The sequence below is a fragment of the Aspergillus uvarum genome, assembly GCF_003184745.1.
Source record: "Aspergillus uvarum CBS 121591 unplaced genomic scaffold BO82scaffold_30, whole genome shotgun sequence".
Lineage (NCBI taxonomy): Eukaryota > Fungi > Ascomycota > Eurotiomycetes > Eurotiales > Aspergillaceae > Aspergillus > Aspergillus uvarum.
The window spans coordinates 123,745-147,215 of record NW_020291327.1 but is presented as its reverse complement, the minus strand read 5'-3'; the positions used below and the strand labels follow the sequence as shown (position 1 = coordinate 147,215).

Below are 23,471 nucleotides of genomic sequence, written 5' to 3'. Positions count from 1 at the left end.
ATCTGCAGGAGACAAGAAGGCAACCTGAGCTGGAGAAGGGGGGCTGAGAAGCCGATGGGGAACGGGTACCTAAGAGGGGGATTAATCCCCGAGAGGGTGTAGCTACCTCCACCGGTCCCAGAGAAAAACCTGCCAAGGCAAGGCTTAGTTTTCTCTTCTCTGAGTTTCGTCAGCTCGAGGGACTCGCTGTCGGTGCCCACTTTGGTCCTCAAGCCCCCCCCCACCACCCCCCATACCTTGCTTATATGCTTCGAGGAGCCGCTGCTGTACCGCCCCATAGATAGGATCTGGGCAGGACAAAGCACAGCCTGTTCCACTCCGCTGTGATTACCTCATGCCCGTGATTTCGTGATTTATTTCTTCACCAAGATGTACTCCTACCACCGCGTGCTGGCACTTTTCGGACGGTCCGTCAAGGACAAGACGCTGGAGTGCGACTGGTGCGTTCATTGACTCTGACTTTCTCCCCGTGCGAGGGACCTCTATAGCTATAAAGACGCATTAACTGACAACCGCTTTCTGATCCAGTGACATTCATCCGTGGGAAATCCAGATCAACGGAAAGCAATGGTCCGGCAAGATCCGTCTGGTGGGATTTGTCGACGTGTTCTTCTTATTCGCGTACTCGGCCAACGCCTCGTTCGAGAAGGGGATTATCGTGTACAGTACGTATGCCTCTTTGCAGGGTATCTGAGAAAGCAGGCAGCGTGTGGAAAGAGACCGAAAAGAGACAACCCAGACCATAGGAAAATGGCCAGAGCTCTACAGTGGCTAACAAGCCACAATTATCTAGAGGATCGATTTGACCTCAAATCCCTGGTCGCCAGGATGGACGAATCACACCACAGGCCTCCGCCCCCTACCGCCGACCAGGAGGAAGTGCCCGTTGACTCGGTCGAGAACAAACGTTCAGATCATCTACCAGATGCGACGAATCAGCCATCGGATGACCAGTCTCCCTCCGCAGGTAAGGCTGAATGGCTCAGTTGTATTGCCTCGGTATCGACGAGAAGCCCTTGACCCACCAGCTGACAACGGAACAGCATCCGAGGGAGAAGCACCAACGCAGGGTTCCAACCCCCGTCTCACCTTCAAGAACGAGAGCCGATACGAAGTCGATAGTTGGGGCCACGAGATTGAGCTGCAATACGAGTACCTCACGAAGGATATCCAGAAGTATTGTATCACGATCAACAAGCCCTACCACCGTGCTTTGCGGAGTAAGTCGCTTTTTCCCCTCCTGGGGTTCCCTCAACGGTTGTTCCTCCACTGGTCACATTTCAACGAGACTGATGGAAGAGTTGTTCTTCGACGAGTAGGAGCGATCAAACGCGGGATCAAAGAGCACACCACGACCGAGCTGCTGGAAGACCTGGTCCGGTGCGGTTTCATCACCCAAGGGGAGCTGGTGGGCAAGGCATTTTCCAAGTACATCGCGGGCGGGGTGATGGAGGATACCATGAGCAAGTACTTTTCTGGGATGACGGGGGGAGACCACCGGCCTGGGAAAGTGGACCTGTCGAATGGTCCTGGGCTTTAGAGTCGCCGAAGGATATCAGGAGGACAGACTTTCTTGTTTGTCGTCACCCCGTGTTTGATATTGCCCTGCATTACTCACGGACCGGTGGAATATACGGTCCAAACCTGGTATAACTGATTTCCGTCATTCGTCCCATCCATCTGGGTAGAAGACTATCTCTTCCTTTCATGACATGGTTTGCGTATTCGACAATCTTCAGATATCTGTTATTGTCCTCTGACTTGCAACAAGGATAATAGATTGTTTCTCCAATTGTAGAAGGCCGGAAATGTCTACTGTTGCTTCTACCATCTAAATCATGGGCACAGAATAGGCATGGTGCTTGGTCCAAGAAAGAAGGCATAATTTGGGGGAAAAGAAGAAGAATAAGAGAAAGAAAAAACGACCAAGAAGATCCCACAAAAAAAAAGAAACATGCCTTGGTCGTAAATCAAATTAGGGCTCTGCAATCAGGTGCGACACCTCGGAAACACGGATGGTTCGGGATCTTCACGATCCAGGGCGTGATGACTGCCTCAACCGAACCTCGGACTTTTCCGACCCAGACAGGGTACCATTAAACAGGGCATTTTTGACCGCGACCGCATCTCAGGATGCGTTTTGAAGATTCTGTCTCGCCAAATTCGGCCACATGGCCCATTTCTCGGTGGCCGGCATCGCATTGGCCCATTTCACCCAGCCAGTCGTCTGCGTGTGCCAGATGGCCAGCCACAGGGTTTGGGTGTAGTTCTTATCCATCGTGGGGTTGGCATGCTACGGGCCCGGGTGTCTTTCTTGATCGTGTAGCGGCTCAGATCTCACATGTCCTTCGGCTTGACCAGCAGCGCCAACAGCCAATATGGGATATTCAGCACGAAGTAGCCCGCGCCGATCGCCAGCTGCATCCACCAGCTGCAGTTGAAAAACCACCGAGACCATGACGAGGAGCGTGCTGACCCCGAGCAGGATCCGATGCCAGCTGTCTCCAAAGGTGAAAGCGCACTGGTCCCGCCCAACGTACAGCTCCCGGCATACCTCCTCGTTGCATTTGACCAGCACCATCGCCGCGCCGCGCGTGATGATCAGCTGGTCGGCGTCCGGGACCGTGCAGCTGGCCTTCCGCTGGACCAAGCTGGGAGCCCACCAGGCGGCGACACTGGCCGCGCTGGAGAACAGGCCCATGATCGTCAGGGCCACCAATGTGACCCTGTCGCCGAGCCCCCCAGCTGTAATAAAAAGACCTACTAGAATAGAGACTGAGATGGCTAGGGTAAGACTAATAGCTAAGAATAGTTTAATACTTAACTGTTGGACTAGTCTTTCTGCAGATTCCAGGTTGCAGTTGCTCTTCCAGTACTTAATATTCCAAACCTAAAAATTGTATACTTTAATTAAGTCCATATTGTAAACCAGGTTCGCGATGTAGTTCAGCTTGTTTCCCAGGGTTCCGGAGTAGATCCCCACTAGCGTGATGTTGCTGACCACCGGCAGTTATCATATCTGTATGACATACAGGCCGCTGCAGATGTCACGGGATATTCCACGGGAAGGACGGGTTTTGATCTTTGGTAAGTTCATCTCACGCGATAGGTATTCCAGAATCCTCACAGAATCGTGCTTTAGGATGCTTTTTGTGATAGGGACTGTGTACCGGCTATTGTCGAGCTGCATTTTGTCTTTCCTGGCTCACAGAGGCCGTGGATGACCCTAGACATTCTAGCGGAGGTTGGGCCTGTTATGGGTTCCCGGAGTAGAAGACATCTTTAAGTTTCCTGCCTTCCTATAGCACGGCCGCCTTTATGTATTGTGTATATCTGTGCAGGAAGCCTACTTGGAGCGATCTAGGAATTATAGTCAAAGTCATTGAGCTAGCTGGACGAGTGTTATGCCTTGATTCCACAAGTGAAATGAAGCTGTCACCACAAACTGGTAGGTAACCCGCAATTCTCGTACCGTCTTTTGTTTATCCAACCCTTACGGCTGCCAGTTTTGGCTACGTTCAAAGATTACATTCAAGCCAATTCAAGTCTGGTCAGTTATAAACAAGTCGATTCAGAACTCTACTACACATCGCGGAAAATAGATAGAAAGATGAATACTTGGATGATAAGCAGCCTATCAAAAGCCGCTCCAGTGCGTGAAGCCTCCTTATCTGCTGCTCATCATTCCTATAATTACAAAACCATCTCATACTCAATTGCAGCATTAGCCCGTGATAGGACCCACCACCTTGCCAGCACACATGGCGCAGCCACGTTGAGTGTATTTGACTCTATCTTTTTGGGAGAATAGCTAGGAAGGCCCCCAAAGAGAAGAACAGGCAACAGCCTGAGATTAGCCGTTGTCACAAACCGCCCTCTCTTTGGCGCTCCACCAGCGTGTCGCTGACTTGCTGCTGGAGGCTTCCATCTCCACCCACCTGCATTTTCTACCCACTTTAATTCCCTGTTGACAAATTAAGAACACGCATGATTGCAGTAGTTTCAAAGAATGCCCCTATTGGCCAACATTTTTATAATCTCAAAATATGGTCTCCGTAGGGCTTGTCGACTAGCCGGCTCAGCCTTGTTGCCGCCACTCGGGTCCATCCAGTTGTATCCGCTTCATTTCACGAACACCAGCAACACAACGGGGAGGATATCGGCTACTCACAGCTTCCAGTGAGGATTTAATTGATTTATTACTCTTCAACGTACTTTTCTGGGGGTGATTGCCCCTAGAGAACCTTTACTGGCGGTAAGTGTAGGTATTCCTACTCCGGGTCCCACAGTAGGGGCCAAATTCCCGGAAGCCGGCGGACGATTGTGGCTGTTTTCCCTGCAGGAACGGATTCATGCTGCTTACTATAACAGGTCTAGTATAAATCATTATCATGCCACATGTATTGTTGTGGTCAATACATCATAGGGCGTGAAAGATCTGCCTGTAGTTCGTCGCGACGGACACGCCTTGTATTAGCGGGCCTACGATTTACATCGCGATCAAGACCACTACTACCACTCGAAATCATAGGCTTTTTGGACCTACCTTCAAAATTTTGATGAATATCGGGAGTTCACTGGCGTGAAAGAAGAGATCATCTTCGCCCTGGAGCCTCCAAGCCCTTCCTGATGCAGATCAAAAATTGTTGGCCCCCAGACGCGGCCCCCAAGACAAGACTCTGTAAACCTCACCCTCGATTCGATATGTCACTCCTACTCGAGTAGTTGTTGAAACCGCCCCAATCGCCCAATATAATGCCTCAAGATCTCGGGCAAGCCAAACATCTATAAATGAGATGTCTGCTCCTCCTCATTGCTTCTACCATCCACTCATTCGATCATTATCCACTCATTCATCTGCTGTTTCCCTCATCACACTCATTTCCACGGATTGCTGTGCGATTCGCTCATTCTTTTCCAATCTCATCCTTCATTGTGTCCATATACTTCGACCATTTCTATCATCTCAGCCAGAATGTGGTTCAACAAGATCACCGTGCAGAAGGCCTTCGCGTTGGCGTCTTTGCTCCTGAGCTCCGGGGTCTCAGCCGCCGCCATCCCCGTTGAAGCAGGATCCGTGGCTCTCGCCGATGCTCCGGAGACCACGCAGATCTCTACCACCGTCGCCCCGGTTGTCGCTCGTGCTCCCGACTGTCAGGTGAGTACTCATGAGTGCTGGCTGTTCTTCCTGTGTTCCTGAGCTCTAACCCAGTCGATCCCAGTTCTGTCGCGACGACGATGAGGATGAGATAATCGATGAGGACTGGGCCCTGAGTGCCCGGGACTTCGCCGACCTCCCCATCGGTGCCCGCGAGCTGGAACCTATCACCGTCCCGTATGACGTGGATCTCAGCGAGGAGGCATCCAAGACCACCCGCGATGTTTCCACGCCGGAGAAGCGGACGGGGACCACCCAGACCGAGCCCAAGTACAAGAAGCTGGCGGAGGCCCTGGGCAAGACCCCTGAAGTCGGCAAGGGCTACGCCATCAAGATCCGTACGTACCAATTATCCCCCTGGCTCAACCGCCCCCCCACCGGACGTTCGGATACCACCGTGCTGAACAAGCTAACCCACGCCGACAGGGAGCGAGCGCAACGAGCTCTCGGGCAAGAACTACCCGGACCACTACCTGATAGTGGTCGGGTACGTGACGTCGCGCGCCGACGGCAGCAGCACGCTCCTCAAGTTTGACTCGGCGTGCTACGACATCCAGCTCGAGGGCAAGAAGATCGTGATGACGGACCGCAGCGGCACCGAGTGGTACAGCTGGGACAAGGCCAAGTACGAGGTTCTCGGCTTCATCAAGCAGGGCTTGAACTACAACTCCATCGAGCACGAGGGCCAGCAGATTGTCACCGAGATGAACAAGAAGGGCTACAACCTGCTCACCAACAACTGCCGTGACTTCGTCATGAAGCTGTACAAGAAGATCAAGGCCTAGCGGGCACAAAGGTAGCTCGAGGCCGGATGGAGAGGTTCTCTAGGGAACCTATCTGTCGGATGATAACATTGTTGTGGAGGGTCTTATCTGTCTAAGAGTAGTTTAGAGAGTAGTGTACATACTTGGTCATAGATCATGTGATTTAGATGTGTGATTTGTGTGTTTATGTATCTTAGTTGAAGAGAATCTGGACTTTTTCAATGGTTTTAATGATTACTACCAAGTGGCTGTAGGCTTAGCAGTTTATTACCTACAGTAGTGTACAGTACATACGATCAAGGAATATTTACTCAGCCTTCATGCAGGTAGGGACAGTAATATGGAAAGCTTGTACGGTACGGTAATGCTCCGCCCCCGGCTTGGCAGCCTTGCGGTGGCCCCCATGTTTTAGCCTGTTGTTACCCACTCCATAAAATTATCGTTGTCATTGCTGCCTGCAAGTCCGTTTGAATTCACCCTTTCTACACACCACCTCCTCACAAGGAAAGCACAAACCATCGTTCATGATGGACCTCCTGGGAAAAGCAGCATTTCACCTAATGTTCAGAGATCGGAAGAAGAAAATTGCTCAGTTTCTTCGCACTATCACTCCGGGTCAGTCAGTCCGTCAATAGCAGAGGCAGCGAATGAATCAATGTCTTGACAAGAATGATATAGACTCTGTTCTCTCTGACCTGCGCACTTGCCTGGTTCATGAAGGGAAAGGGATTACCTCCGTCACACCACAAGCAGTCTTCGACGCGTCCAGCATCCGGGACTCGCCCCAGGAGCAGCCTTGTAAGTGATTCCTTACCCACGTCCGACAAGCTAGCCTATACAAATAGACGCTGATGAAGGTACTGGTCCAGACTGGTCGAAAAAAAGTTTCCAGAACCACCTAGCCAGGACCCATCCGGACGCGACTATCCCCGACACTGCGATCGATGCCCTGTGGTCGTGCTTCTGCTTCTTCGCCTACCACCCGTTCCCGCTCCCCGGTGCTGAGAGCAGGAAGCTGGAGCTGCCAGGCTTTGAGCGCGCCTTCATCCTCCTAATTCTTCAAGGCACGAGTGTCCTCGGGCTTGTATCGGATGACTTCGGTCACAGCTGGGGCCGGTTCGATGAGCCGTGTAACTGCAGGTTGAGGACGAATCGCATCTTCCGCAGCATCAGTCTGGTCGATCTTCCGTCAAGCTCGGAGCCATATGTCACTGGCTTTGACACACTCGTCATCGACGATGTAATCGATGCGACACTGCCGATATTCCCGTCCCACCCTAAACTGCATCCATCCCTCGAGCAGCTGAAGCCGGTGGCGGAGCGTTTACTCGAGGGGAGAACGAACCAGTATCAGACGAAGACCAACGACTTGACCGCGTTACTCTCCCTGATGATGCGGGTCAGAGTCAACAAATCAACCTGGGGCCGGGATATCTATTACGGCTCCCTCGAGGAATCCAGTCCAGAGCAGGAAGCGCTGGCGAAGTCTCTGGCCCACTCACTCTCTTCCAACCCGGGTGACGAGTACCTGGCCCCTGACTCCGTGCTCAGGGCTTTTGAGATCCTGGTAAGAACGAGCCCGGTTGCTGTACTTCCATCCATGCCAGCCTGAATCTAACAATCCTGTTTCGCCCCCCAGCCCAATCTAGAGCAATCGTTCCATCAGCTCTGGGCAGTACTTTTCCAACCTTCCCCATCATCCGCGGAAATACCGACCGCGCAAGTGACCGAGCCCTCACCGGACGCCTCGATGGACGGGATCCTCCGTGCAGCCTCATTGTTCATCCCTCCGTTCCAGGCCCATCGACGAAGCGAAGTAGCCCGCAAAGTCAAGGCAATCACGTTCCACAAGTCCTACGACTCGCTATCTCATGACTTGACGGACAGGTTCGACCTGGGCCGTATCCTCCCGCAAGCCTTGCACGACGACCCCAGCGGCCGGGCGCAGCTTGTCCTGTTCCTCGGGCACCAGGCTCCGGAATCCACCCCGGTGGTTGTGGGGGCATTCTTCCCCAGAGGCACGCAGAGCCCCGCTGCAACGGAGGGACAGGCACCGGGCAAGATCAAGCCCTCGCGAATCGCGCGGCCGCGGCTTCTCTTCGAGCTTCAGCCACGGTTTGACCTGTGGCGATGGAACGGCAGCGTGTCGTCGGCTCAAGCATCCGACCGCACCACGGGACATCCCGAGCACCCGAATGGCATCGGGGATCTCAACGGGTCGAAAGTCGGGGTGGAAATCGACACGGGCACGGGGCAGACGACCTTTGTACGAGGCGCGGTTCCGGCCGCCGACGATCAGATTCCCAGCCGGTATGAAGAGGTAACTGCTCGTTGGGCGCATGACGGGGCCGAGAACACAGATGGGGATCCGCAGGAGCGCAAGACCATCTTCACAGCGACCCGTCTTGTGGTATGCGGGGTGGAAGGGGGGCCGGATTATGAGTATCCCGCTTGGGGATAATCGGGCATGCTTGCATACGGTGACTTGGGAGCGTGAGTAGTGATTTTGTGCTGTTGGCGGCTTTGTCGTCTATGGAATAGGGTTTGTGTCGTAGCAGTTGATGGCAGTGGTGCTCGGGCATTGAAACATGTGGCGGATATTCCTTCGCTTCACGGCTTTCCTGTTTTTACTTGTCTTAACGTATAACAACTATGCCACTCAAACAAACTTCCCCATACAGCTGAAAAGCTCGTTGAGGTTTCCCGATAAGAAGTAGTAATGTTTGGGAAGAGTGTAGGTCAAAGGAGCGGATAAGAGCAGTTTAGCCATACTACATATATATAGTGATGTGGGCGTTGATGCATACAACTGTAGGATGTATGTAAGAAATCAGTTTTTGATCTAGGTAGCTATACCTAACTTCCTGATGATGTATAATTAATTCTCTATTTGGACTTAGTAATTCGTTGGCTTGAGCAGTAGTACGATTAAGAATGGAGTGGATATTCAAGATGCAGTGGAAGGAGGTGAATGATACAGGGTCACACAGAGCAGAGGCGATAAGTTCTAAGGTATCTGTAGATCGCTTCCAGGCATGCGGATCCACTATGGCAAGGCTGACCAATTGCATTGAGCGGCCCCCACCCGAGATGTGCTATGCAGTTATGCTATGCAGTTTGTTGTTGTGCTGTGCATTAAAATCTCTGTATAAATATATAGGTACAATATTTAGGCTTCCACGGCTGTTTCCGCAGTCGAACAAAGTTGAACAAGTGCACAGCAAGTCCTGTCCAATAGGATAGAACTCCGCAATGCTACTGTATATCACTCCAAAATGCTCCATGACTCAGTGACTGGTTCAATCACGCCATTAATTACGCTAAAGACTGCACTATCAGTGCGCTTACAACCAACAAGTGGAGATTTTCCTTTTCCAGTCAGCGCCAAACCATATCGAGAGCTTACAGCCGCCTGACCCCGAGCATAGGAACGAATCACGGCCATCTGTCGGAGATTATGCTCCAAAATAATTTGTTCCCCATGGGTTCAGGAGCATTAGTACCTGTAGTAGCCGAAGGGTCATGGCACTAGGAAAAGTAGAAAGTCACGCCCGATTCTCCCCTTTCTCCTGGCTTGCGCATTTTTTTTCTCTTTTGTCCTGCGTGGTGCTTGGAGATTGTGCATTCTGTGTTTCGTGCTGCAGCTGGTATCGATCGTTTGCGGAACAGCACCTGCCATTTGACGACGTTTGGGATCGTCGTGGAGTTTGTCGATCATGTGGGGGGCTTCTATCTTGCCGATCGCCGCTTTGGCTACTTTGCAATGCGTCAATGCTATTACGCTGCACAGGCGTGATGAGCCTGCTGTTCTGGGGCTCCCAATCTCGCGCCACCAAGGGCCTCAGCTGCAGAAGCGTGCTTCGAAGGTTGCCAGCACGAGCCTGTATAATGAGGTATGCGAAAGGTTTCCGTGAAGATGGTTGGGAACGAAGAGAAGGCTACTAAAGTCTCGACTAGCAAAATATGTACTACATGGTGAACATCACCATCGGCACCCCGCCTCAAAACCTTTCTTTGAGTCTCGATACTGGCAGCAGTGACATCTGGGTGAATATCCCCAGCTCCAGTTACTGCTCGACAGACGACGACGTTTGCTCCTCGACCGGCTTGTTCAACAGCAAGGATTCTTCCACCTTCAAAAAGCTGGACATCGAGATGAATGCCACATATGTCAGCGGAACATTGGCGGTTGGTCCCTATGCCACCGACCAGCTGGTCATTGGCGGCGCGACAGTGAAGGACATGGAGTTTGCCCTGGCCGAAACAAGCGCCAACCCCCGTAAGCCGAGCCAACAACCCCTTCAATCATCCAGATGTCCACAGGCTGTGCTAATCATGTACTTCCAAACCCCGCAGACGGTATCCTCGGAATCAGCTATTCATCAGCCACCTACGCCGCCGCCAACCTCGACAAGGAATACGACGGACTCGCCGACGCCCTGGTGAAGAGCGGCGCCATCAAGTCCGCCGCCTACAGCCTGTGGCTCAACAAGCTCGACGGCACAGGCAACCTCCTCTTCGGCGGCGTCAATAAAGCTCACTACCAAGGCGAGCTGCAGACCGTTCCCATCGTGCCGGAATACGGGCAATACCGCTCGCTCACCATCGCCCTGAGCGACATCTCCCTGACGACCGACGCCGGCACCAAGAGCTACACTACCGGCCTCCCGCTCGCCGTCACCCTGGACAACGGCTCCGCGAGCATCGCCCTGCCCCAGGAGCTCGTCGAGCCGATCTACAAGGCGCTGGGCGCGGGCTTCTCCACGGAGGACAACGCCGGCTACATCCCCTGCGACATGGCCACCTCTGACCACAACCTCACCTTCAGCTTCTCCGGCGCCACGGTCACCATCCCGCTCCGCGAACTCGTCTTCGAGAACTACATCACGCCGCACACCCCCAAGGGCGACTGTTTGTTCGGACTCGGGTACAGTGAGGCCGGCGTCAACCTGATGGGCGACCCGTTCCTACGCGGCGCGTACGTGGTGTACGACCTTGCGAACAACGAGATTTCCCTTGCGGACGCCAAGTATGACGGCGTCGACGATGAGATTCTGGAGATCGGGACGGGCAGTGGCTCGGTTCCCGGTGCGACGCTCATGCCGTCGGCCGTCACGTCGGCAACCGGCAACGGCGCGAATTTGGCGACTGCGACGGCCGTGCCGAAGGGGACCTCAGGATCAGGCTCTGGGTCTGGATCTGAGTCTGGGTCTGGGGTTACGACCGAAGCTGCCACGGCCGGTGGTGCGAGTAGCACCTCGACCTCCAAGGGGATGGCGGCGTTGGCGACCGGTCACCCCGCCCATCTGTTGCCTGGCCTCTTGGGTGCGGGCTTGTTGCTCGCATTGTAAGATGCTTGTGGCGACTCAGTGAACACGGTCGTGTAGACAGTGTTGCATGAATGATGTATCTACCTTAATGAATGTGTCTGTGTTGAAAAAGACAAAAAACGCGCCAGCTACACCAAACAGCACGCCACTTTGCTTTATGGTTTGATTTTGTGATTAAATTACATCTAAATCTATTTCCCTCGACGGGGTTTTACACCCTCGTGGTGGTGTGACCGCTCGAAAACATTGAGATGTTACAGCAAACACCTGTGGGAAAGCCAACATGGCCTTAAGTTGGGGCCGACCACCGCCACAACAATCTGCATGTACACGCGATAGCCCCTGAAAATGCCCTTAAATAATTCAAAAAAGAGCAGGAAAGACCAGCTACGGAAGACCATTGCGGCCACTCGGCAAGAGGAAAATCTGCCGGCAAAATTATCAGCAAAAGATAAACCCCAATAACCCTAACAATAAGGGTTAATTAAAGATAGTCCCTAATAAAGAACCCTAAGAACAATACTTTCGACCATAAAAAATCCTAAAGATCCTAGTATAAAAAGGGGCTGAGTTGGTTATATAATTTAAAGTGTTTTTTTAACACAAGTCCTGTGTGAAGAGTCAGCATCTGGATTCAGGGCCATGTTTCATTTTGACTTGCCCACGATGGTGACCTGGTGGAGTAAATCGGGGAAGTAGCAGTTGACAGCCCACGAAGCCACGGCAACTCCTATAAATATTTACTGTGAGATTAGACAGAATCTATTGATAGATAAGTCTTGAGGGGGACTTACAAGATATGCGTGCCACCTCGGCAGCGCATAGTCAGAATTTGCAATGTAGATAAGTGACTGAATACACATGGTCATAGAGTTAATAGCTGCGATGTTACTCAAAACGTTCATCCACAAAAGTAACGAAGCCGTCTGGAACCCCCATGTAGTACGGTTAATTTTCCAAGATTCCCTGTAGATATTCTTGCACAACTGACAACCATATTTCTGAATTTGGGAGGAGTTAGAGCCTTTGACTTCGTTAGTAAGTGTCGCCTCAACTGACTGTCTGCTCAACCTTACCACGCTCCAGTGAGCCTGGCCAGCGGCAGAGGGCCAGATGCTATGCAAGGGTTAGGAACCACGATTCTAATCACGAAATATTTGCGTCGGGTCTGATGCATACCTGGCGTATTCGGCGAAGGCGAAGGACACACAGATAGCACCAATAGCAGGAACGGTTTCCAAATTCGTTCCCAGTGAGTTCAATTTGGACTACAAGCTACCGGAAGAGTAAGTCCTACCACTTCTCTCTACTGTTATGGGAACATCCTCTAATGCCTTGATTACTTCTAGCATCCTTGTTTACCCTCCTAAATTGCAGCCGGTAGAAGCAGCGGAAGAACTAGCGAGATATCCGCATCTGAGCTGGACGCTGCTTCGAAATGGTATATTTCTCGACTATCTTGGGCTACCCTGCAAGCCTATTCAAACTTCTTTAACGCCATTGTGGCTCTTTCTTGACCTTGACCACAAGATGTGTCATGTTCCTGATGACGGATCACAGACACTTGTACTAACTCACTCAAGCGACGTGGCCAGATACCTCGAGCGCTTGATATGCCTCCCGGGTGAGCAATGGCCCCGGGAGAGTGCTGTCATCGGTAACAAACTACAACCTAAGGATATTGTTAGTATTGCTGAGCAGGCAACAGGTGAGTTGTGTGGATGATCCAGCTCACATTCATGTCTACATAATTGACGCGCATTTAAAAGGGCAAAAGTTTGAAATAGTTTTTGACTTAAGGGACAATATTCGAGGTGGCAAACCAGTAATTTTGCCATCAAACACAAAGCAAGAGGTGCTTGGTGGTGATATGGAAACGCTCTATGCTGTGGTTGCTGGCACGATTCTCGCAGCGGCTGGAAACGGATACGACATTCCGGGCACGGATCTGAGTACCCTCTTCCCTGATGTCCGCAGGACAACTATTGAAGACTTTTTGAAGTCATGCTGGGCACTGAAAACGAAGGCATGAAAGTGAAAGCGTTCTTGGGCCAAAACAAAGGGGCTCAAGGACAAATGTTATGCTTTTCAGTTTGTCCTGGTAGCCCTGGTAGTCAACGAGCAATCGTGCAGAAGGAAGTCTCGCAGGTGGATCAAGCACACAGTCTTAGCAATGGAATAAATAGCATCTGCTCGAAGTTCTAAATCTATTGTATGAGCAACGAATTGATAGATTTCGGGTCGACGACTTGAACCAGTATCTCGTAGTACAGCCGAAGGAGATCTGAGATTGCACTTGTAGGTGACAGCTGCTTGGCAATGACTCCTCCTATCCCTTGTTATGGATAGCGAACAAGCATATCGGGCTGCTTCCAGTGACACTGGCCACTATCCTTTGGGAACATTGATCATCAATGAATTTTTAGGATGCCCTCAATAAACCTGGGAGGGTGGTCTTTGGAACTTGGAATTCCCTTTTTCCTAGACGCAAGCATTTCTCTTATTTGGTTCGAGTGCTACAAATTGCGCGAAAGACTGTACTAATTGAATCTTAAACAAAAACCTGATTGTACAGGAGGACTCATAAAGGCAAGCTAGGTGACAGTAAACCTCCCGACCGGTTCACTCTGTCGGAGGTCTGAACCTCTTCCGACCGAAACCAAAATAAAAAGCGACCGCCAAAACCAGGAATGCCACCAGAACTACCGAGGTGTAGTTCATCGTGCTGGGGGTGACATCTTTGTAAGGAGGGAAGGAATAAAATATCAAGGCAAATAAGGTCCACAGGACTGCAACAATGTTACAGACATGTCCAAAACGCCCAAGCCAAAATGGTCCATGTGGGATAGAATCCCGCCCTCGAGCAAGAAGGCAAATAATGCAGAACGAGTAGCAAACATATTGCAATTGAATCAGACATCCTGAGAAAGCGTTGAAGGCAAGGGAGGAGCCAAGATACAAACAACCCAGCAATGCAACGAAAATGCTCGAATAAACATGAGACCAAAAAGGGGTCTCGTACGGCGCCGGTGCAATTCTCTTGGTATATTTTGCAAATATGAGTCCGTTATCGCGAGCGATACTCCAGTTAGCCGGGACTGCCAAGTGTGGATACTGAAGACAGCCCCCAAGCCTCCGAGAAACAGCATACACTGAAGCATTATAGGCCCTGCAGTGCTCCCTTCGAATATCTGCATAAAGAGGGAAAGAGACGAAAGACCGATTGACGAGTTGGCAACCCCTTCGATATTCTGTATGCAGCAGAGCACCGCAATTGCCATAGGCCAAGATAGCACGGCGTTGATAATGACGGTACCAATCAAAGCTTTGGGGATGCTTTCCCGCGGATTTGGGATCTCCTCGGCCATGTGTGTCACAGCGTCAAGACAGGAAAAACCCCAGTTGACGCCTAAAAGACCCGTGAGAAACGATATGCCATCAGGCCAGCCGGTTAGATTGGTGAAGTCGGTGAAGATGAAGGTCGCAGATTGTTTGACTGGTGCTCGGGCAAGCATCGAAACGAAGCAGATGAAGCTCGCTGCCAAAGAGACTGCCAGCCAAAAACGACTCAAAGCCGGCAATATAGCTTCCCGGCAATTGAAAACAAACATGATAAGGTTGATAGCCTGATAAATGACGAAATTGACCCAGGCGGGCAATTCAATATTGCCATGTCGTATTTCATACATGGCACTAACCATTTCCGCCAGCGAGACCAGCATAGATGCACAGGCGCACACGGCAGAGGCCCAACTCAAATGGCCAATGACAAATGCACTTGCTTTGCTCCATGACTTGGGAGCTAACACTGCAGCCCAGTAATACTGGCCTCCGGCGCTTGGGTATGCTGAAGATAACTCCGCGAGGCAAAAGGCCATGCAAAGAGAGACTAAGTAGATCGCAACTTGGCCCCATATCAACGTCGCTTGTCCACCACTTCCGATAATCACACCCAGTGATAGAATCAAGGCGCTGGGCGCCGTGCAGATGGAATAGCCTATTGCAAACACGCTGAGCAGGTTGAATTGGCGAGGAATATCGACAATGCTACCGATTACCGAAGGGTCGGCAGCGTCGGTGTTGTTTAGTTTCGAAACACCATCACGATCACAAAGAGCTATTGTATCTTTGGGATTCTGTGCCACTGAATATTCAACGTCAGGCATGGCGGCGGCGAATCAGTTGAAGAAGATTGTTGTACTAGTTAGACAGTGATCAGAGATCACGAAATAGTGGGCAACCGTGTACTGGAAATATGTGTTGCGACTTAGAATTACGGGATGCCCCAAGTTGTGGTGGGTGGCAATATACGAGATCATTAGCCGTAAAGAGCGAGTGTTTACGATCATTACCTATAGCCTAGGATTGACTAATTCCCGTTCGTAAAGTTGGATATCAATGGGAGTGGGCCCTAGTGCTAGATTCGGTAACTTTATACGATGTCAGTTCCTCCGTTGACTGTCTAGAATTAAGTGAAAGCCCCGGAACTTATCGACATCCAACCCTATAATTCAACAACGCTGGGGTCGTCTAACATCAGAAACGCTACATTCCGTGAAACGATTCTTTCGTTTAATATGTCTGACCTTGCTGAGTCCATCACAGCGCCAAATGGCGTGACGTACATGCAGCCTGTTGGTCTTTTCATCAATAACACCTGGGTTTGTTCCTCGAACAATCAGATGATAAAATCGATCAATCCGGCGTATGTTTTTTGCGAAGCCGACTGTGCGAAGTTGAGTTAACAAGTCATATCAGAACCGAGCTTGAAATTGCCTCTGTCTATGCTGCCACTGCCAGCGATGTGAACAAAGCTGTTGGTGCCGCACGAGCTGCGCTTGAAAATGATGCCTGGCGTGGCTTAGTCGGAACCTCTCGCGGTAAACTACTTTCGCGATTGGCGGATTTGGTTGAGCGCGAGCAGAAGACATTGGCGACAATTGAAACAATGGACAACGGGAAGCCCTACAAAAGCGCGCTCGGCGATATCGCAGAGGTTTTTAATGTGTTTCGCTACTATGCGGGCTGGGCAGACAAGCAATATGGTCAAACAATTGAAACCTCTCGTTCAACTGCCGCGCAAACCATTCGGGAGCCCATTGGAGTCTGTGCTCAAATCATCCCGTATGTGATCAACCATCCCTCGGTCTTCTGCTGTGAGCAGGCTGCCTACCCGGCTGTTGTTATCTGAAGAGGAAATGTTTGTCCGCTTACTGAAATTTTTTCAATCAGATGGAACTATCCGCTCGGCATGGCAAGCTGGAAATTGGGCCCGGCCTTAGCTTGCGGCAATACCGTTGTCATAAAAGCAGCGGAACAAACACCACTATCTATATTGTATTTTGCCAACCTGATAGTTGAGGCTGGATTCCCACCAGGTGTTGTCAACATCTTGAACGGCTACGGAAAAGAAGCTGGCTCAGCTCTGGTCCGCCACCCCGAGGTAGACAAGGTGGCTTTTACAGGTAGCACCGAAACAGGGAAGGAGATCATGAAAATAGCCAGCGAGAATCTGACAAACATAACGTTAGAGACTGGCGGAAAGAGCCCTCTGATTGTCTTTGACGATGCGTACCTCGAGAATGCCATCCAATGCGCGCACTATGGTGTCATGGGAAACATGGGCCAAATCTGCACTTCGACGTCTCGAATCTTCGTGCATGAAGACATTTACGATACATTTTGTCAGCGATTGGTCGAGTTCACGGCCAAGATCAGCATTGTTGGGGATCCATTTGAGGACACCACATACCATGGACCTCAAGTCTCGAAGGAGCAAAGCGAGAAGGTCCTGTCCTTTGCCAAATCAGCCAAGGATGAGGGTGCCCTGATCTTGACTGGTGGCACGACCGCTACCGACCGTCCGAATGGAAAAGGTTTCTATGTTGCCCCTACCATTGTGGCTAATGTTCACTCAAACATGAAGGTGTATAAAGAGGAGATCTTCGGACCACTTGGAGTAGTGATGAAGTTCCGCACGGAAGATGAAGTCATCGCTCTTTCTAACGAAACCAAGTTCGGGCTCGCGGCTGCTGTCTGTACGAGAGATATTGCCCGCGCTCATCGCATGACCCGCGAGCTAAGATCTGGCATGGTGTGGATTAATTGTAATCAAGGAAGTGATTACCGAGTACCTTTTGGAGGAGTCAAGCAGAGCGGAATTGGGAGAGAACTCGGCCCAGCGGCACTCGAGGCCTATTCCCAGCTGAAATCGGTTTTCACCAATCTTTGTCCGGCGGTATGATTGACTGGGGCATCGTTACTATCATATCAGCTAGTTCGGAGATAAATAAAGTTTGACAGAATTGATTGCCTTAGTTGCAGAATCTACCGAGTTGGAACAATCAGAAAGCAAATGGTGTTTAATGAATCTTGTACTGAAAAGCATGGACGTCAATACACCCTCCTAACTATTCAAGTCTTCGATATAGGGAGTAGTGAAGATGATCAATCCCTCATGTTTCACCAAACAGTTAAGGTTCTTCTAGTTTTCCAATTGCCGTGGCCTCTCATTGGAATGTTAACATGCATGTGATCGCGTGGCTACTATGAACGCGAGCAGGTCTGTGCCTCCAGTTTCAAACGCTGAACCTCTGATCGATCCACCATGCATTTCTATTCTCTGGTCACCCTGACACGCCTCCTAGCAGCGCTATCAGAACGCTACAATTAATGCTTTTCACGAGAAAGATGTAAAAGTATGTGAGATCTTACTGATGATACCCTGCGGCATTGCGATATCGCAACGATTTCGCCCATCCCTGCGATAGGGTTGACGATAGATATCGCAACGATAAACCCCTCCTCGTTTATCGCACTAGCACGGGCCCTCGAAACCGACGATATCTTTTCAACATTATATGGACTAGTTTCCTGATAGAATACCAGTAACGATTGGTCAAATTCAAGCGATATTGTATTGTGACCAGCGTTTTGCTACAAGTCCTGATCAAGAAAGTCTATTCGGAACCCATGCGCTGTATCGCGTCCTAAGGGCGTTTTTGCGTTGAAAGTGCCCCACAAGGATTATCTCCGCCCGTATACCATTTCCGCATGTAGCAGAATGGATCCCGGGGAGCGGGACTCCGGCCACGGCTGTAGTATGCTAGCAATGGAGTGCCAACGGCCTTCCTAGCAAGCTCCAGGCTTTGCTGAGTTCACTTTTAAAACTCTCGATGAGATCGTTTCAACTTTATAATCTGAACATTCTTGAGTGTTGACCAACACAAGACTCGAGTGCCAAAAAAAAACAAGAACTCCGACTCAAACGTGAAAGATGGCCCTGACCGAAGGTGTGTGAACATGAAACAGGAGATATGCTAAAGAAAGGCAGCTAAAATGTCAATCCGCTGGATCTAGGTATCTCTCAGGAAGTGGTTGATGCAATTTACAAAGCCATAACTCACGATCCAAAACTTCCTAGCGCCAATCCAACAGTATCAGCATGGCAGCTGCCTCCGCATCCCACAATTGCCAACATCCAGTCATCGACTCTCCCACAGACCACTGATTACATCGTGATCGGCTCTGGTATCACAGGCTGCAGTGTGACCCAGGGTATCCTTGACATGGATCACCACGCTCATGTCACTGTTTTAGAGGCCAGAACCTTTGTCAGCGGCGCCACTGGGCGCAACGGTGGCCAGCTCGTATCACCTGTCGGGCGAACATTCATGGAGATGGTTGAGCGACATGGCAAGGAAAACGCGATACAAATGACTCAATTCAGCTTGATGAATGTTCAGCAACTCCGTGAGATGGTTCGCAATGCAGACCCTCAACTACAAACCGAGAGTGAGATGAGAGATGTGCGCAAGATAATGGCCGTTACAGACAAAGAATCATGGCAGAAGGCCGAGACTTCTCTTGATGCTTTTTGTGAAGCGTTCCCTGACAAAAAGGCATACCATCGCGTTGTGAGTGGCTACAACCTGCTAAAGGTGAGTCGAACGGGCCAAATATATCCTTTTGGTTATGGCACTCATAAATCTTCAAGAAACATAATGTGAAAGGCGCTATTGGAGGATTTGATCACGAAGCCGCTGCTCTCTCACCTTATCGCTTGTTTACTGGAATCTTCCAACGGCTGTTGGAAGTCCATGCCGACCGACTATCCCTTGAAGCCAACACACCGGTGATTGCAATCAACCACGAAGAATCGGCCGAACACTCGAGTGAAATCTCAAAGGCCTACCCTTACATTGTGACTACACCGCGCGGGCGTATCAGAGCCCGCCATGTTGTCCATTGTACCAATGCATTTGCCGCTCATCTGCTTCCGGCATTGAGAGGACATGTTTATCCATTCCGAGGCACAATGTCCGTGCAAAGTATGGGAGCCCATTTCGAGAACAAGGGAGACAGCTTCTCCTGGAGCTCGATAGAACAGACTTCACTTGATGGGGTGTCAAGCCTTTACAGAAGCGGCCTTATGTATCTACAACAGCACACTCGCACGGGCCATATATGGGTGGGCACTGAAACAGCAAATATTCTAGACGTCTTGACTGCCGATGATTCCAAAGTATCTTCTGATGCTCGCCAATATCTTCAGACCTTTTTGCCGACTTATTTCGAACAAGCAGGGGTCTCACAACCTGAGTTAAAAGAGATCTGGACTGGAATACAAGGTCATACTTCCGATTGCCTCCCACTAGTGGGATTGTTGCCGGAGTGTTTGACAGCACGCAAAGGAACCGGAGAGTGGATCTGCGGAGCGTACAATGGCTATGGAATGGACAAAGCCTGGTTGTCTGGCAAAGCCCTCGTGGAGCTGATTATGGGGAAAGAAGCCCCGACCTGGTTCCCTCGGTGCTTCTTGATCAACGAGGCCCGATTCCTTCACCAGATGGACACGAAGCATATTCTGGAGAAATTCAAACAGCTTGCACAGAACGCTCCTCAAACCACGGCCAAGGCAAGTCTTTGATTCTAGGTGAAGATAGGGCCAGCTATGTTTTGAGATCCTTGAGATCTATTCATCCTTCATTTCGCTATTTGACAGTATTCAATCTCATATTTACGTGTAATACTTCTTATATTATCTACTACCACAAGCACACCCATCGATTACAAATCATCATAGTGGGCCTCATGAGTTATCTCGACTTTCGTCACTCTAAGCCTGCTGACTCCCATTGCCACCCTAAGTAAAACGTGTTCAGGGCTCAAGTCGTTTTTGCAACGTCCAGAACACCGCAGATGCCAACCGACAAATCTATTCATTATAAAGTTATTTCGACCTGTCTAATGTTTCTGATCACAATCTCTAATACATTGTATGACTATTATAACCAGTAGAGTTTCATTCGGAGATATTTCTTTCTGTTTTAACGAAGGGACTGCTATCCATGCGGTCATTGCTTGATTGGTCAAATGGCAGCAAACGAACAAGGTTTTGACGCCCAGGATGGGAAAGAGGCCTTAGAGACGAGACCGACCAGTAGAAGTACGCCAGCTATCTAACACCTTGTTTGGGCCATTCTTCAGCCGGATCTCTGTTTCTTCGAAGATTCGAGGAAGTCCCGTCTCCTGGTACGAGACACCACCAACCACCATGTCGGCCATACCTTTAGCTGCGAGAAATATCTGGGGCATGCCATGACCCGTCCAGCCACCCATTACAAACAACCCTTCTTTTCCGGGTATTGGCCCCAAGCGAGGCACCTTATCGCACGAATAGCCCATTACTAGACGTCTTAGTACCTTGCTCGTGTCATGATCTCGAGATGAAACTTACTGCCTGTCCAGATCTCTTTGACTGAAGCGTCACTCTGTTCCCAACCTCGGAAATGACGTTGCATATATCCATCGAAATATTTCCGTACACCATCTATAAGGGTACTATCGTCGACATTTCCGTACCACTGGTCCTTGTCTGCGAAGTAGGCCGACCGAGCCCCTCCAACGATGATGGAGCCATCTTTACGCGGGATGAGGTAGTCAAAGTCCCACTCGCTGAATTTGAGCGAATAGGTGTTGGTCAGCAAGGGTGCAGGCTTAGGCGTCGTTATGTGGCAGCTGACGGCTCGGTACGGAATGATGCGATCCTTGTATTCTGGGAGTAAGGCCTGTGTGTAGGCGTTGGTCGCAATAACAATCTTCTTGGCTTTGAGAACCCCACGGTTTGTGGATATCTTCCACCAACCATCCGCATCGGCCGCTGTAGACAAATGTTCGACGCGAGTATTTGTCTGTATGTTCACACCTCGCTCGAGAGCGCGGCGGAACATGTGATGGACTAGTTTGTATGGCCAGATATGACCTGCGGTGTAAGTGAAGCAACCTTTTGCATCCTTCACACCTGAAACCTGGACGTAAAGAGAGGTCAGGATTTGTACTGGTAGGCATTGGGTACGATGAGTCCAGAACAATGAACATACCATTGCAGCTTCAGTACCACTAGTATACCAGACATCATCCAATGCTCTTACGCCAGCATCTCGCAGACTTTGAATTCCTTTAGTGGCGGCTTCAACTTGCTTCTCGGTAAACACAACATCAGTCGCACGCGTGAGCACCATCTCACATTGTATTTTCTCCTTCTCGACAAAGTTCTTCACGGCACGGACATTGTTCGCTTCGAATTCCACAAGCTCCTCTGCAGCTGTTGAACCAAATACTTCACCAATGCGAGAAGGGCTGGCATACAAATCAGGCTTCAGATGGCCTCCTAGACAAATTCATCAAAATTAGAGGTCCTATCCTATTTTCTGATGGCTTATTGAAGAATTTGGACTTGCTTCCTGATTACCATTTCGTCCGGTGGCTCCCGAACAAAGCTGACGGGCCTCGATCACTACCACTGAGGGATGCTTTGGATATGAGTCCAAGATATGCGTTAGAAGAGACGCAGCACTGTAGCCGCCTCCAATAATCACAATCGCATTCTCAGATGGAAGGTGATCCGTGGATCTGATATTGTCGATGTCACCGTCTCCCTCTGTCCAAAAGGTTGACATCCCGTTTGGATGCGGAAACTGACCGGGGCTCATGATTGTAAGGGCAGTGCTCGGTATTATCAGCCTGTATTTGTCGGTGCGTTGGCTGCGTGCAATTGAATCAAATATGTCACAAGCATTGCCAGCTCACCAGCTATATGGGCTTGCATAAATGCATGCAATCACCATCTCGTGAGCCTCTAGCTACCATGTTCTTGTTCCTTGCACCGTTTTGGACCATTATCCCTCGTACTCTACTTCCTCAATAGGCATATCAATATGCCATTAATGACTTCACATCGCCATATGTCCGTTACCCTACAGTGGGAGATGTGAGCTTACGTAACCGTATAGACTTTCCTATCTGGGTTTTCGGCAATCAATTACGTAAAAGGTTATCAGATTGGATCCCGGTCACCCGGACAGGCATCTTATCGCCACCCAAAGCGATTACAGCCCCCACCCAGCCCGTGACCGTTTCCAAGTGATTTGGATGAGATGTGATCTCCGCACGGAATCCTGAGTTGGAAATATGAATTGGGGGTTGCCCAAGACCCTTCGCAATGCTAGGCGTGACATTCGCTTCCAGAGCTGAGGCTGCCTTGGGCTTTCCAGATAATAAGATCCTCCCTTGATGCAAAAAGCAAAAATACGCCTTTCCACCTGCAGCTTTACGGATTCATGCAGCAAGGTTCGTGCTCGGAATGTAACATGAGTCATCCCCTATTGAACCATGCTGCTGGTAGCATCTAAGTCGTGAGATCGTGGAAGCATCGAATGAACTTATGTTGCTCGGGAACCCTGGAGTAGTGTAGCATAGAGGTTGGTCTTCTTAGCTTTTGACTGTAGAATATTCGGTGAGGCATATTAATGAGAAATGATGAATAGAGGCCGCGGTCAAGACATGGGTGGTGTAGATATCAAGTCGATTCGAAGTCCGCAATGGTTTTCCCAACTAGAATGATGTCCGTGGTGGGGAAATAAATCCATGGATGTACCCCGCATTCCAAGGCTTGGTTCATGCATCAGGCCCGATAAGGCTGCAGCAGGTGATTCGCCAGATGTCAATTGCTGACTTGGAAGATATGCGTCTTCGTGTACGCTCGAGGTCCTCGTCGACTCATCTTCAACAGCGACGCATCCAGCTATGTCTGCAAGAAATTATCATTCAAAGTCCCGTGGAGGCTGTTCCACCTGCAAATCAAAACATGTGAGTCTGCGTGCGAATCGAGAGCAAAGTATCATATCGCCAAAGTTGTAGCTAACGATGCTTCGGCTT

General features: G+C 50.2%; 10 protein-coding genes across 10 annotated transcripts; 7 read left to right on the top strand and 3 right to left on the bottom strand.

The window, feature by feature from the left end:
• Positions 1-227: 227 nt before the first annotated feature.
• BO82DRAFT_354732 (uncharacterized protein) lies at positions 228-1,739 on the top strand. Its single transcript, XM_025635270.1, has 5 exons — positions 228-440; positions 529-665; positions 794-967; positions 1,044-1,220; positions 1,320-1,739. The coding sequence occupies exons 1-5, from the start codon at positions 370-372 to the stop codon at positions 1,538-1,540; spliced, it is 780 nt and encodes a 259-aa protein (XP_025491478.1). The 5' UTR covers positions 228-369; the 3' UTR covers positions 1,541-1,739.
• Positions 1,740-2,046: 307 nt separating this feature from the next.
• BO82DRAFT_415952 (uncharacterized protein) lies at positions 2,047-3,190 on the bottom strand (the record flags this gene model as incomplete). The annotated part of the gene is made up of 3 exons (XM_025639978.1): positions 2,047-2,293; positions 2,342-2,795; positions 3,033-3,190. The coding sequence occupies 3 exons, from the start codon at positions 3,188-3,190 to the stop codon at positions 2,129-2,131; spliced, it is 777 nt and encodes a 258-aa protein (XP_025491477.1). The 3' UTR covers positions 2,047-2,128.
• Positions 3,191-4,840: 1,650 nt separating this feature from the next.
• BO82DRAFT_432632 (uncharacterized protein) lies at positions 4,841-6,019 on the top strand. Its single transcript, XM_025640798.1, has 3 exons — positions 4,841-5,158; positions 5,223-5,496; positions 5,585-6,019. Exons 1-3 carry the CDS (start codon positions 4,976-4,978, stop codon positions 5,941-5,943), a joined length of 816 nt encoding a protein of 271 aa, XP_025491476.1. The 5' UTR covers positions 4,841-4,975; the 3' UTR covers positions 5,944-6,019.
• A 364-nt stretch (positions 6,020-6,383) lies between these two features.
• Positions 6,384-8,595, top strand: BO82DRAFT_354731 (uncharacterized protein). Its single transcript, XM_025635269.1, has 3 exons — positions 6,384-6,720; positions 6,792-7,489; positions 7,562-8,595. Exons 1-3 carry the CDS (start codon positions 6,570-6,572, stop codon positions 8,381-8,383), a joined length of 1,671 nt encoding a protein of 556 aa, XP_025491475.1. The 5' UTR covers positions 6,384-6,569; the 3' UTR covers positions 8,384-8,595.
• A 909-nt stretch (positions 8,596-9,504) lies between these two features.
• Positions 9,505-11,761, top strand: BO82DRAFT_392448 (pepsin-like aspartic protease). Its single transcript, XM_025638620.1, has 3 exons — positions 9,505-9,815; positions 9,880-10,201; positions 10,279-11,761. The coding sequence occupies exons 1-3, from the start codon at positions 9,639-9,641 to the stop codon at positions 11,271-11,273; spliced, it is 1,494 nt and encodes a 497-aa protein (XP_025491474.1). The 5' UTR covers positions 9,505-9,638; the 3' UTR covers positions 11,274-11,761.
• A 715-nt stretch (positions 11,762-12,476) lies between these two features.
• Positions 12,477-13,284, top strand: BO82DRAFT_284602 (uncharacterized protein; the record flags this gene model as incomplete). Its single annotated transcript, XM_025631461.1, has 3 exons — positions 12,477-12,538; positions 12,602-12,960; positions 13,022-13,284. Coding segments are annotated over 3 exons (684 nt in total), but the record flags the coding sequence as incomplete, so codon positions are not given.
• Positions 13,285-13,874: 590 nt separating this feature from the next.
• Positions 13,875-15,497, bottom strand: BO82DRAFT_415930 (uncharacterized protein; the record flags this gene model as incomplete). Its single annotated transcript, XM_025639977.1, has 2 exons — positions 14,336-15,497; positions 13,875-14,291 (listed from the first exon to the last, which is right to left on the bottom strand). Exons 1-2 carry the CDS (start codon positions 15,416-15,418, stop codon positions 13,875-13,877), a joined length of 1,500 nt encoding a protein of 499 aa, XP_025491472.1. The 5' UTR covers positions 15,419-15,497.
• Positions 15,498-15,782: 285 nt separating this feature from the next.
• BO82DRAFT_415928 (aldehyde dehydrogenase) lies at positions 15,783-17,496 on the top strand (the record flags this gene model as incomplete). The annotated part of the gene is made up of 3 exons (XM_025639976.1): positions 15,783-15,957; positions 16,011-16,376; positions 16,485-17,496. The coding sequence occupies exons 1-3, from the start codon at positions 15,830-15,832 to the stop codon at positions 17,494-17,496; spliced, it is 1,506 nt and encodes a 501-aa protein (XP_025491471.1). The 5' UTR covers positions 15,783-15,829.
• A 1,032-nt stretch (positions 17,497-18,528) lies between these two features.
• Positions 18,529-20,181, top strand: BO82DRAFT_415925 (NAD(P)/FAD-dependent oxidoreductase; the record flags this gene model as incomplete). Its single annotated transcript, XM_025639975.1, has 3 exons — positions 18,529-18,544; positions 18,612-19,192; positions 19,249-20,181. The coding sequence occupies 3 exons, from the start codon at positions 18,529-18,531 to the stop codon at positions 20,179-20,181; spliced, it is 1,530 nt and encodes a 509-aa protein (XP_025491470.1).
• Positions 20,182-20,675: 494 nt separating this feature from the next.
• BO82DRAFT_415923 (NAD(P)/FAD-dependent oxidoreductase) lies at positions 20,676-22,246 on the bottom strand (the record flags this gene model as incomplete). The annotated part of the gene is made up of 4 exons (XM_025639974.1): positions 20,676-20,941; positions 20,992-21,562; positions 21,635-21,924; positions 22,006-22,246. 4 exons carry the CDS (start codon positions 22,244-22,246, stop codon positions 20,676-20,678), a joined length of 1,368 nt encoding a protein of 455 aa, XP_025491469.1.
• Positions 22,247-23,471: the final 1,225 nt, after the last annotated feature.

What these genes read in the sequence shown, in the direction of transcription:
- BO82DRAFT_354732 (XM_025635270.1), top strand. Translation starts at nt 370, where the DNA reads ATGTACTCCTACCACCGCGTGCTGGCACTTTTCGGACGGTCCGTCAAG. An exon ending in AAGACGCTGGAGTGCGACTG is followed by an intron (nt 441 to 528) that starts GTGCGTTCATTG and finishes TTTCTGATCCAG; the next exon opens with TGACATTCATCCGTGGGAAA. An exon ending in TGACCAGTCTCCCTCCGCAG is followed by an intron (nt 968 to 1,043) that starts GTAAGGCTGAAT and finishes ACAACGGAACAG; the next exon opens with CATCCGAGGGAGAAGCACCA.
- BO82DRAFT_432632 (XM_025640798.1), top strand. Translation starts at nt 4,976, where the DNA reads ATGTGGTTCAACAAGATCACCGTGCAGAAGGCCTTCGCGTTGGCGTCT. An exon ending in CTCGTGCTCCCGACTGTCAG is followed by an intron (nt 5,159 to 5,222) that starts GTGAGTACTCAT and finishes AGTCGATCCCAG; the next exon opens with TTCTGTCGCGACGACGATGA. An exon ending in GGGCTACGCCATCAAGATCC is followed by an intron (nt 5,497 to 5,584) that starts GTACGTACCAAT and finishes CCACGCCGACAG; the next exon opens with GGAGCGAGCGCAACGAGCTC.
- BO82DRAFT_354731 (XM_025635269.1), top strand. Translation starts at nt 6,570, where the DNA reads ATGAATCAATGTCTTGACAAGAATGATATAGACTCTGTTCTCTCTGAC. An exon ending in CTCGCCCCAGGAGCAGCCTT is followed by an intron (nt 6,721 to 6,791) that starts GTAAGTGATTCC and finishes GTACTGGTCCAG; the next exon opens with ACTGGTCGAAAAAAAGTTTC. An exon ending in TCAGGGCTTTTGAGATCCTG is followed by an intron (nt 7,490 to 7,561) that starts GTAAGAACGAGC and finishes TTCGCCCCCCAG; the next exon opens with CCCAATCTAGAGCAATCGTT.
- BO82DRAFT_392448 (XM_025638620.1), top strand. Translation starts at nt 9,639, where the DNA reads ATGTGGGGGGCTTCTATCTTGCCGATCGCCGCTTTGGCTACTTTGCAA. An exon ending in GCACGAGCCTGTATAATGAG is followed by an intron (nt 9,816 to 9,879) that starts GTATGCGAAAGG and finishes AGTCTCGACTAG; the next exon opens with CAAAATATGTACTACATGGT. An exon ending in CGAAACAAGCGCCAACCCCC is followed by an intron (nt 10,202 to 10,278) that starts GTAAGCCGAGCC and finishes CAAACCCCGCAG; the next exon opens with ACGGTATCCTCGGAATCAGC.